Source organism: Antechinus flavipes, chromosome 6, assembly GCF_016432865.1.
Source record: "Antechinus flavipes isolate AdamAnt ecotype Samford, QLD, Australia chromosome 6, AdamAnt_v2, whole genome shotgun sequence".
Lineage (NCBI taxonomy): Eukaryota > Metazoa > Chordata > Mammalia > Dasyuromorphia > Dasyuridae > Antechinus > Antechinus flavipes.
In genome coordinates, this window is record NC_067403.1 from 38811569 (window position 1) to 38824970 (window position 13402).

The 13402-nt window shown below is 37.1% G+C and overlaps 1 protein-coding gene across 1 annotated transcript in view; it reads left to right on the forward strand.

The window, feature by feature from the left end:
- PDGFRA (platelet derived growth factor receptor alpha) overlaps positions 1–5824 on the forward strand; it is a 44755-nt gene extending 38931 nt beyond the window's left edge. Inside the window, exons 20-23 of the mRNA XM_051964275.1 lie at positions 904–1003; positions 1114–1219; positions 4095–4330; positions 5042–5824. Of these exons, the coding sequence (XP_051820235.1) occupies positions 904–1003; positions 1114–1219; positions 4095–4330; positions 5042–5189 (590 nt within the window). The 3' untranslated portion in view covers positions 5190–5824. The remainder of the gene's footprint in view (positions 1–903; positions 1004–1113; positions 1220–4094; positions 4331–5041) is intronic.
- The last annotated feature ends 7578 nt before the right edge of the window (positions 5825–13402 follow it).

Below are 13402 nucleotides of genomic sequence, written 5' to 3' on the forward strand. Positions count from 1 at the left end.
TTAATTTTAGATGAAATATTTTTTCCCTTTTCATTTATTCAAATTATTTTCTTAGTTCTCTTTTGATTCTATAAATGTAAACCACACAATTCAACAATGTTGGGGTTTCTTTCAAAATGGTTACCATTAGAACACTGCCTGCAGACATGATTTCCTTTTTGCCTTCGCTTTTTCAGGTTTCAGGTTTTTCAGGTTTTTCAGGTTTCAAGTTTAACTCTTAAACTTTCAGGTTTCAAGTCAGAGCGGCCATAGTCATTACTGAGTTACAAAGTGGGCATCAGTAACCATATGGACTGATAGCTTGATATTATCAGAACTCAGTCCAGGCTAGTGCACACAAGATGGAGAGGACTGGAGCCCTCTTGGTTTCTTTCTTACTCATTCTTTCCTATATGAAAAGTCAAATGTTATTTTTCTCCCTTTCCTTACATACTTTCCTGGTCAGTAGAGGGAGCAATTACCAGGTCTTGTGGGATCAAATCCAGGCCTCATTGGCAATCCTGAGGGATTGCCAAACCCAAACCCAAACGGGGACATCATTTGATTTGCTGTCCAATCGGTCAGCAGCAACTTAGAAAACCTTTAGGACCGTTCTTATTGGCCAGGTCACTAAAGCCATTTTCTTTCTGTTGTTTCTGTTCACAAGTGAGCTTTTTATTTAGAAATATGAATGGTGTTCAACTTATGGTAGAGGAACACATTACTTCAATTAGGATTTTTTTTTAAGAGTGGGGATTTGAATTAATTCCAAATAGTTTAGAATTTGATCAGTTATATTCCCAATATAGACCTAGCACCACCAGTGTGATAAATTGTGTAAGTACCACTGTTTCCTACAGTGCTTAAATGAATACCCTTCGTCCTTGTTTGGTAATGTTATTTTGGGGATGTTTTTGTGTTTAGGAGGCACACCCTATCCTGGAATGATGGTGGATTCTACTTTCTATAATAAAATCAAAAGTGGATACCGCATGGCCAAACCCGACCACGCCACCAGTGAAGTGTAAGCTTTCTCTGAATCTGTGGTTGGGCGTCTCTTGCCTGTGGGGCTGCAACTAGGGTGGGGACTGGCTCTGTTCCTTCTTTTCACACTGGTTTCCATTCCTTCTTTAGTTACGAGATCATGGTGAAGTGTTGGAACAGTGAGCCCGAGAAGAGACCTTCCTTCTACCACCTGAGTGAGATTGTGGAAAACCTGCTTCCTGGCCAGTATAAGAAGGTTTGTCTCTCAGCAATCTGGGAAGGCTATGAGTGGGTCTCCTTGGGGATCAGGGAAGGAGAGAAATTCAAGCAAGCACAATGATAACTGACATTTTATGATGTTTTAAAGTTTATAAAGCCCCTAGGCTATATTGTCTCATTTGGCTTTCCTAACCACAATGGGAAAGAACAAGATACAGGGTCACAGAACCTGGCTTTAAATCACTTATAACCTTGGTGACCTTGGGAAAAACTTTTAACCCATATCTAAGCTTTTGGTTCCTCATCTGAAAATAAGGGAGTTTCAATAGGATCAGGATTTCTTAAATTTTTTCCACTTGTGGCCCTTTTTTCTCCCTTTTTTTTTAATTAAAACTTTTTATTTTCAAAATATATACATGGATGGTTTACAACATTCACCCTTACAAATTTTTGTGTTCTAAATTTTTCCCTCCCTTCCTCTCACCTCTTTCTCAAATGGCAAGTAATCCAGTATATGTTAAACATGTGCAATTCTTCTATACATATTTCCATAAATACTATGATCCTTTTTTTATTAAAGCTTTTTATTTTCAAAACATATGCATCGATAATTTTTCAACATTGATCCTTGCATAGCCTTGTGTTCCAAATTTTTCCCTCCTTCCCCTCACTTCTTCCCCTAGATGGCAAGTAATCCAATACATGTTAAACTTGTTAAAATATATGTTAAATCCAATATGTGTATACATATTTATACAATTATCTTGCTGCACAAGAAAAATCAGATCAAAAAGAAAAAAAACCAGAAAGAAAATAAAATGCAAGTGAACACCAACAAAAAGAGTGAGAATGTTATGTTGTGGTCCACATTCAGTTCCCACTATTCTCTCTGGGTGCAGATGGCTCTCTTCATCACAAGATTATTGAAACTGGCCTCAATCATCTCATTGTTGGAAAGAGACTATCAGAATTGAGATGATCCTTTTTTCAACTGAGAAATTTTTACATGACTCTGGGTATATATAAAATATATATAAAACAGGTAAACAAATCAAACATTTACTGATAACATCATAATTTCATGATCCCACATTCTGTCACATGACTCCATGAGGTCATAATCCAAGTTTAAGATATAGATAATTTCTTAGAAAGCCCCTTCCAGCTGTAGACCCACAATTCTTGGAAGTAAATACCATAGGTGCTATTTTCCCCATTTAATTCAAGAGGACATCTAAGGCTCAATGGTTTGTCCATGATCATACAGCCAGCAAGTCCTGAGGTATATTGAACTCCAGTTCTTCCTGACTTCCAAAATATAATTTTATAATCACTACACTGTGTGGCCTTACATTTTAAAGTGATTATTATGTATAAAGTTTGAAGGGCAGAAAAGTAGGGGAGAGTCCAATGATATGGTTCCTAGTGGTGTGATATTAGAATAAATGGTGACAAGGGAAGAAGTGTCTGGATTCAGAGGATACTTCTCAGGTCTCAGGTGGAAAGCAGAATTTCCCATTTCCTGTAGGATTTCTCTTTCATCTTTTCTCCTTCTGTTAGCAACACCTGTAAGTGCTTTATTCCCCAGATGTTTTGTGAGTATTTGAAATGACAATGTTGTTAGCCATCTCAGAGCAGCCACACTTCATTAAATGGCTAAGCTGAATCCACTTAAATCCATGTAAAACTGGTTTTTACCAAATGTCTTGGAGGATACTATCCATGGCTTGCTGTTACCACACCCGATTCTTTGTATTATGGGCAGCTTTGTGCAAAGTAGTAAATGCGAATTGCATGGAAGAGATGCTATATACATGAAAGAAACACTCTCTTCATGAGTGCTGAGGCAGAATTCATAAATACTTATTCAGTCACTCTTTTAATTTCATTATCCAATTTTGGGATTCTTCATACTCTTTGTCCTTTGACCCAGTTTCCTAGCCATTCATGTACTCAAAGTTACAGTCACCTTTAAACAAGCCCTTTTGCCTTGTCTGTGCTGATCAGCATTTCCATTGGAGGATGATTAGGGGATTAAGAAAGGGAAGAACCTAGGCTAGGTCTGTACTACTATTGGCTGCTAGTTCAACTAGAACTATGGTAAGGTCAGAAGTTGAAACTGTTGTGCAGAAGGAACCTCTACTTAGCCAGGGAATCTGGGACCATTTCCTGATAGAATTCTGCTTTTGACATCCCTGAAAATTTAGGAGTGATTGCCAGAAGGAAGATTTTGGAGGAGCTAAGAGATAAAGAAGTACCATCACTTTTCATTTCTATTGGGAATTCCCAAGTCATGGAGAGGAGTCATTGTCTTGGTAGAAGGCATTCTCTCTATAACATTAGGGACCCTCAGTGAAGAAAAGTGAGGGTGAGTGGCAGCAAGTTATCAAGATCTATCAATGAAGGTATCATGATCCAGTAGGTAGAAGTCTTTTTTTTTTTTAACTCTGCATTTTAGGGGTACTTTATTTCTTTCTGATCTATACTCTGTATCATTAACCTTTGATTCTACCTTATGAATCATCAGTGACAAATGAATTTGAAAGATTGTTTTTTTAAGTATATTTATTTTTGATTCTATTTTATTTCTACCTGGGTAGAAATACCCAGAAATACATGCCATGGGTAGAGCACTGGACTTGGAGTTAGGAAGACCTAAATCCAAATATGACCAAAGACACTTTCTTGCTGGCTGATTCAGGCAAATCACTTAACCTCTGTCTGCCTGTTATCTCAACTATAAAATCGGAATCACTCACAAGGTTGTTCTGAGAATTAGAGGAGATAATACTTGTTGAGATGTTAGCACATAGTAGGTGCTTCATAAATGAACATTTCCTCCCCTCTCTATTTCCCCTTTTTGCAGTTAGGTCAGCAGCACCTGAGTAATGATATGCAATTGTTGTTTGCAGAGTTATGAGAAAATCCACCTGGACTTTCTGAAGAGTGACCATCCTGCTGTTGCTCGCATGAGAGTGGAGTGTGATAATACTTACATTGGCGTCACCTACAAAAATGAGGACAAGATGAAGGACTGGGAAGGCAGCTATGATGAACAACGGTTGAGTGCTGACAGTGGCTATATCATCCCTCTGCCTGACATTGACCCTATCCCTGAAGATGACCTAGGCAAGAGAAACAGACACAGGTAGGTGTCCCTTCATGGATAATATTATATATGATTGGATTTTGACTTGAGGAGGATGGAAAAAGATAAGAGACAGAGGCCATTTCTTCCATTCATTTTACAGAGCCCAGAGGAATGAAATGGCTTATCCAGTCATATTCTACATACCTAACCACCTAGAGATTGATGATTTTTGTTTCTAGCTTCATTATTATTATTTCAGGGGAGGAAGGTATTGGTAAATCAGGGATGTGCAACACATGTATAGCGAGTCATTGGGGAGTTCCAGTGACTGGAGCAGAGGCTCCTGATCACCAACTGTTGGGTCCCAATGCTCTTCCTTCTTTTTGTCTTCCTTTGGGATGGGCCAATTCTCATTTTCATTTCTACTAGAGCTAACTAAGTAGGGTAGTTGGAGAATTTACTGAAATGGATCGATCACTATGGCAACTTGTTTAGAAGCCATGAAGAAAAGTTTAGAAAGAAGAAGTAAATAGAAAGTATAAAATGACTTTGGAGATTGCCTGTCATTTCATTTATTTGTATAATCCCTATTCTCAATCATTACATCATGACAGGTAATTAGCAGTTTGTTATGCTTTTTGATAAATGCTAATCCAATTGGGCAGCCAGTGTAATAATAACAAATTTCGGAAGGGCATACCCTATATAACCATAACCCAGCAGGTTTGAATGTAAGCCTCAGTTTTCCTTATTCTTGGTCTTCCCCAGTTCCCAGACATCTGAGGAAAGTGCCATTGAGACAGGTTCCAGCAGCTCCACCTTCATCAAGAGAGAGGATGAAACCATTGAGGACATCGATATGATGGATGACATTGGGATAGACTCCTCAGACTTGGTTGAAGACAGCTTCCTGTAATGGTCAAGGATCTAATGGATGTATTCCATTTCTGGAAAGAGAGGTACTCACCATTCGGTCTAAAAACTTGAACACCCTTCAGAAAACCACTTTATTGCAATGCAAATGATGCAAGGAGATTCAATTTTTTTTTAAAAAAAGGAGAACCTCCCAGTAAAGAGCCCAGGGACCATCGTGAATACGAATGCGTGAGCTATATTGGAATGGACCTTTTTAGTGTTGCTCCTTGCAATACTCTGATAGCATCTCAGTATTGATTGCCGAGTTTTTTCTTTTTACCAGATGGATGGACAAAAAGAAAAGGCCATGCAACACCAACTTTGTGGTTCAAGGGCATTTGATGACTCTGATGAACAGAATTTTCATCGCATCACGATGCCATCCTTGTAATTATGTAAATAAATATCTGAGGATGTGTTTAGATTTGTATTGAATATATTCTCTGGACTTCAGAAGAGACCACTTAAAAACATTTATGTACTTCCTCCTTGACAACATCCTGTGTCAGTTGCTGTTGGGCTACCGTGGAAGTACGTGCAAAACCACTTTTGAAACTTAAAGGAAACCGGTACTATAGCATGTTACCTTTGTTTTTTAATGTTGAATAATAAAGAAGAAAGATAATCATTAACAAACCTTCTTTTGATAGAACTGGGCTGTTTAGAAGCCTAACAAGTCTTTTACATATTGCTAACTATGTTAATAATAATACGACTACTGTCATCAGTAATTCTAAACGTGTAATTTAGAACACATTTCCCTTCAGAGAAAGCACAATTCGGAAACATCAAGAGAAATCCAACAATGAGAATCATCAGCTGTATTAAATAGGTAATGAATTTATTGAGTTTGGGGCATTTATATTGAATAACCTCTGGCTATATAAAATAATAGCAGTAGCAGATTAAAGTTAGTTAAACATAGAAGAAAAAACTATGTAGCATCACCCAGGCAGTTTCAAGCTCTGGGTTTTTGTTCTTTGTAAAATCATGTACTGAAGAGATTATCTAATCAATTTTACTAAAAAAAATAACCCCTTGAAGTAATGAAACTTGTAAAGCAGTAAATGTTCCCCTTATGTAAATCTATGCTTGGCCAGCCTTTTAATGGAATATACAATCATCAGTAACAAAGATTCTGACTGCTGTCATTCTGACATCGTCAGAATCAAAATGTTAATCAGATGAAGTCTTAAAGCCCTGAATAGAACTGGAAACGATCTAAAACCCCTCAGCCTTCTATAGCATTGCTGGTTGAGGGACTGTGTTATGCATCAGATTATAGAAAGTTGATTTAAGGGTGAATGTGAGCTTTTTTTTAGAGCAGAAATGTGTGTGTGTGTGTGTGTGTGTGTGTGTGTGTGTGTGTGTGTGTGTGTGTGTGTGTGTATCCTCGGCGGTCTAGCACAATGCATTGCACATAGTAGGTGCCTAATAAATGTTAAATTGAACTGAATTGAGGAATGGGAGAAAAAAACAAAAATTTGAAATTTGACTATTAGCCAAATAAAAGGGCTGACTTTGGAAGTTTTGATTTCAGATTATCATACCGAGTATCTGACAAATTGTATAGTTCTTCTGTATTAACTGATGTCAAGAAAATTAACTTTAGGGTTTTTCCCAGAGTTTCCAGTGATCTATTTACTTCTTCCCTCTATAGCAGTTACTGTGATTAGGCCTCAGGTTAACAAAGACATGATAAAAAGAGCCATTTATAGTCTCTTGACATGGATAAACCAATTCAACATTTTAAATATGATGGTCGGTTCTATTTTTTTCAAAGTCATTTTGGAATAGGTAGGTTCATTTTTTTGTTACAAAAAATTAATCTTTAAACTATTTGAACCAGTTGTGTGTATTGGCTGAGACCATATGAAGGAAACATAGCATGTGGTGATTTGGTGACAAGTTATGTTAGCAGCAGCTAGGTACCTGATTGATGTCTACTGTCACCATCAGCCTTTCCCTTCCTGGATACTTTTCCTAGTTTGAATCCTGAGCCCATGAAGGCCTGCTAAAAAGGACAAAATAATTGGAGTTTCTAGAAACCAGTCTGACTTGAAATGCATTTGTGTTTCCAGAATCACAGTTCAAGCCTTCTCTCTTTAGCAACCAGTCACTCATTCTCATGTAGCCTTCTTCCAATGATGCTTTTCTGTTTTTGCTCTGCACCTACAATCATGTCTTCTGGCAAAATATATTGAGCTCTTAGACCAGTGGCCCCTGGTCCCATTTGTCAAAAGCTTAGCTACGATTTCCGATTTGTGGCTTGGAACAATATTCTGTTGCGTGTGTTTTCAAAGTATTGCAAGTTTGTATGTTTGTTTTGTTATGGCTTCCTTGTGAGAAGCCACCAGAAAGAAAATCGCCAATCCTATCAGCTCTCCGTTTGTATGATGACAATCAAAAGCTAGCCTAAGAAATGCGACTTGTGAGTTTTTAAAGGTCAATGATTTCCTTAAAATGTGGTCTGACAACTTGTACAAAATGGTCCTGTTTTGTGAAGAGGGACGTAAGATAAGGTGATGTTATACATCCATATGTATATATGTATTTCTATATAGACGGAGAATACTGCCAAAACATTTATGACAAGCTGTATCACTGCCTTTGTTTATATTTTTTGACTGTGATATACCCCACAGGCACGTTAACTGTTGCACTTTTGAATGTCCAAAAATTATATTTTAGAATAATAAAAAAAGTTCTTTCCAAAAGAATGGCGTGGTGTATTATGTGAGGAGGTCAAACTTGATTAGGAGAAACTACCGGTATAAGATGAAATACAAATGCCCCATTTTTATTGTTTTAAAATGTACAAATTCAGATCTTTATATTTCAATAAATGATATATAATTTAAAGCTATGCTGAAAATCTAGCTTCATTTTTCTAAAGCAAACCACATAAATTATAAAATAAAGCATTAAACTTTAGAGGGAATGGGATTGTTCAGATTGGGTGCTGGACTTGGAGTTAAGAAATAATCAACAAACACTTATTAAGTGTCCGCTGTGTACCAGGCACTGTGCTAGGTATAATGAATGAAATAGTTTCTATGTGAAAGACCCTGACAAGGAGACCTGTGTTCAAATCCCATCTCTAACATTTATTAGCTATGATCACTGACCAAATCACTTGATGTCTAGGACTTGTAAATGGTTAATCTATCATCTTTTGCATATATTAATATTAGTAATAAAAAAAGCTCAATTTTAACTAGGCTCTAAAATAGTTTTTTTTCCAAAATTGAACAGAAAACTATTCGACTAAATGAATTTAAAGTTAGATTAAAGTTAGATGGTTTGAGTGATTAAAGATTGTAAAGATTTTTCTCTCAGCCTAGAGTTTCAGGTTTCTGATATTTGGGGGTGGACTCCCCCAAAGGTGAATTGAGCCATTTCCCAAAAAAAGTTTGACCTAAAAATCATATACAATTTAGCTTTCCTAAGAAGAATCTCTCATCTTGATGAAAATTCCATTTCAGGCATCTCTTTAGGGATAGCAAAATGTTAGAAATAACTTATTATCATAAGATTATCAATAAGAATTAATACGGTCAAAAGACAGTTGGACTTAGCAGGCAAGACTTGGTGCTTCAGATTAAAATCCCAGCTCCCTGGGCAATATCACTAAACCCACTCCCCTATAAAGCAGGGCCAGTACTTGGATGGCCTATTTCAGGGCTATGAAGGGAGAGCTGAAGCTTTGAAGTACTATATAAATCTGAATTATATGAAATTCTTGATTACTTATGAGTAGATTTCTTGTTTTATATTTAGGGCATTTCCCCAGCTGCAAGAGCCACAGCTGACCAAGAAGATAATGATGTGAAAATCTAGACATGGATCTCAGTGTCCTACAATATTCCAAAATCAAATAACAAATGATTTGGATTCTATGGGTTTTTTAAATTATATATGCCTCATCTAGCTTCCTACATGTTTGACTAAATGAGACATGACCACATTGTTCATCAAATCCAAAAGCCCTTCATTTCTGTAACAAGCCTTGTTCTACAAATTGAATAAATAGCCTGTGGGTCAGATCCTGCCCTTTACATCCAGGAAGATTCCAACAGTAGAAGTTTGCAGAAACAGAAGATGAAGTGATTAGAAACCCTGTAAAGAATTCTCATTGGCCCATTATAGACAGAAATAATAGCTCACTTACATTCATAAAATTGTTGATCCAGGGCTGGAAGGTACCTTTGAGGATAGTCTAGCACAACCGCTTATAGATGAGCCAGTAAGACCCAGAAAAATTGTCTTCCTGAGGTCCCCCAGGGATTTGGATCTCTAACCTGACTATAAACCTTGCTTTCTTCCTACTCAATAAGTACTGAATGAGCTTCAACTCCTGCCAACTTAGTTTTCCAAGAATTTTCAGTGAGATCTTTGTGGCTCAATTCAGATGCCTACCTGCTCCTCTTGGACTGACACTTTGGTAACATGTTTTCCAGTCCATTGATCGCAATACCTCAAGCTTTTATACTTCATTTAACTTCCTCAGACAGCTTTCACATCAATTAGCACATTAAATCCTTCAAGGAGGATCATCTCCAGTCGTGCTGATCTATATCTTGCCACTGGATCCAGATGGCTCTGGAGGAAAAAGTGAGGCTGGTTTTGTACACTTAAATCCCATTCCCTTGGATGTCATGGCATCATAAATCCAATTCACTTGGACGTCATGGCCATTTTCCTAGAGAGAGACCGAAGGATAAAGAACAACAAAGAATCCTTCAGGACAGATGGGATGGGTCATGTACAGGTGAAGAAACTGAGACATAGACATGTTAAGTCAGCTGCCATTGGAATGCTACTAATAGAACTGAATTAGAATTGAAATCCTCTGATTCAGGACTGTAAATGATAATTTGGCTCCTGTGGCAAACGGAAGGGAGGCGACACTCGGGAGGGTTGCACCTTGGGCCTCAGAAAACAAAATTCTGGGTAACTTGTTATGGGAGAGATCCCAGAACTTACTAGGACTAATGTTGAGAAGACCCCTAGGGCAACAGCTGGACAGTCTCACCCACTCAAGTGTAGTCATGGGGGAGCAAAGGATGGCCCATTCCTAGACCTTTTAAAAAAATTTATTATTATAGCTTTTTATTTACAAGATATATGCATAGGTAATTTTTCAGCATTGACCCTTGCAAAACCTTCTTTTCCAACTTTTTCCCTCCTTCTTTCCACCCTTTCCCCTGGATGGCAGGTAGTCCCATACATGTTAAATATGTTAAAGTATATGTTAAATACAACACATGTATACATATTTATACAATTATCTTGTTGCACAAGAAAAATCATTCCTAGATCTTTTTAATGTCATATACCTTTTGGGCACTCTGGTGAAGCCCAGAGACCCATTCTCAGGATTGAAAGAAATGATAAATTTCAATTAGAGTTTAGAAAAAATGTGACTGTGGATCATGATGTCAAATTAAGAACCTCTGACCTCAAGAGAGATCTTGAAATTCCTCAAACTTCACCTTTTGGAAGGTGAGAGTCATGGGGTGGAGGTCAGGAGGAGGTCATAGAAATGGGTAGTGATTTTGACCCCACCAAGTAGCCAGATCATGGATGCCCTGTGATTTGTTGGCCACCAATGCAACTTGTGAGTTAATGATGGTGACTCTGGGTAAAGGTGAAGGAGGAACTGATCACCCCTAATTATTGCTCTGTCATGAAGTCTATTTGCTGCCCAGTAACTTGTGACTCCAGAGCCATGAAGCTACTTGCTCATCTGAGGTGTAATTAGAAGCCACATCTTCTTGATTCCATGTCCAGCTTTCTATCCATTAAGGGGCTATAATGATATACATTGCTCAAAAGGAAGTTGCTTTGCTTATCGATTTATTCCCCAAGTAGGAAGCAATTGGCCAGTCTGCCTGAAGAGGAACTATTCAACATTTCTGTAATGAGAACCTTTGCTTTTCAGAATAATAACAATAGTCACAATCACAGGCTTTATTACTTTAATAGCTATATGCTCCATAAAGTACAGCTCAAGGAAATGGCTTAAAATATGTGAACTCATCACAAGCCAGACAATTTTCCCCAGGATAATCAGTGTAATAGAAATGCTTCATCTCATTCACCCAAGATAAAATCCAGCCACATTGTTACAGCAAAATTAATATACTGTGTTCATAACGGATACATTTATTTTTTTTCATAAACACAGAATAAGTGAAAATACATATGTGGTCTTAATTAGCGAACTATAACATTCTGTTCCACCCATAAATAGCACCCATGCACTGATGAATAATGAATACATTATCCAAAATGTATTCCTAAATTGCTAACGTTTCCGTCACCAACAGTTTCGCTTACATATAAAGTTGATAGAGATATTAAGAATATGTGGTCTCACATGGCACGGGGAGCTTATTTGCTCCATGTTTCTGGTTTGTGGGCTAATTGGACTTTTAAAAAAATTCTCCACATTATCCTAGCAGATGGTATTTTGCTATATCATTATTCATGGATATTAATGACTTCCCTCTGCAGCATGTGGATGCTGTCTATTTTGAATTTCATTACATTTCATGCCGACTGTTCCAAGTAGAATTGGTTCCAGGATTCTGTCTGGTGCCTAGGCTGAGAATTGGCTGGTTGGTCAAGTGTTATACATCTGCATTAGTTAATTCTTTGGGGGGGAGGGAAGGGGCTTCCTTTTCTCTTTGTCTTAGGTGCCATATTGAGGGAATAATGTACTTTGTAAATTTTATCAGGTTAGGTAAACCTGCCTGTTATCTTTGTTGATGTACCAATAATCTCTAGGATCTTAAATTCTTAATTTGTGCTCTTTTTCTCCTTTGCTAATTTGTGATATTCTGATTGATACTGGGAGGATGAGGACTTCATTCTCCAAGTTAAAAACACAGAAGTATAATAGGTAGTGATTTAGTCAGAGGAAAATGATTGTTTAACAAAAACTTAGTGCTCAATGGCTTTCCTATGGTTTCAAAATGTCTCTGGAATTCTTTATTATATAATTATATATATTATATTTTATATAATAATAATAATAAAAAGAAGCTAAAGGATTCTTCTGGTCAACCAGTCATGTGGTATTGAAATCTACACACTATTGCTGAGGTCAAGAATAAAGTCATAAAATTTTGTGGTCCGGTGTTGTTTTTTCCCCCCCATCCTAACTTCTCACAGCCAGCCAAAAGCAAAAGGTACTAAAAGAGAATGTAAGCTTTCCCTGAAGTAACTGGGAAGCTTTCTGATTAAATTAGGATTTTGTGTAACCAGAGAAAAGAAAATCGAGAGAAAGTTGGACAGTGTCCACTTCTACCTCAGTTAGCATAAGGATGCTTAGAAAGAATTTGGCCTTGGTCATCAGAAAGCACCATAGTTGTTCCTGATTCCACATACATTCAAAGTACTCTGTGGTCTAGTGCTTTGAGATGAAACTTGGATTATGGAAAGGTGGCAGAACCTGTAAGACCTTATCCAATTGCCAGCCTATGCTTGGTTACAACAGTAGTAAAAAATGGGCTTGTTAAATAGGACAGAATAGTTTGCTCAAGAGCGACATAATCTGAAATTCTGAGGACATCAAGCAAGATTTGTAAAGGTCTTGCTGCTCCAGTCCATAGCTATCAAAATTACCTTCAATATTTACCTGGAGGATGAAATCCTTCTTATGTTTTTTTTTTAAGTTTTATTGATGGTTTGTTTTTACTTCACAATCCACTCCCAGTATACTCCCTGATCCCAACTGATCTCTATCTTATAAGACTGAAAATATAGTTAAATAAAACCTATCAGCACAATGACCATATTTGACAATATAAGCAGTATTTCACATTGATAAGGGGAGGGAAGTGTGTTTTATTACCTGGCATTATTATTAGTCAACATCCAGCTACCTTTATTGTTATTAATTTTTTTACCTGTTCTTTTTTAAAATAAATTTTATTCATATCTTGGTTGCTGGGTTTTTTTGTCACCTGCATTTTCTACAAAATTCCCTTCTCTCACTCTCAGAAAACTATCCCTAATAATAAGATATGAAGGAAGACTAAAAAGAAACTTAATAAAACCTAAGCAACATATATTTAAAACTTTTGATACTATATTCAGTATCCCATAATCATGATCTGCAATTTCTGTAAAGAAACAGGTGTGGGAAGTAGTGTGTGTGTGTGTGTGTGTGTGTGGTGCAGTGATATGGGAAACATTTTACATTTC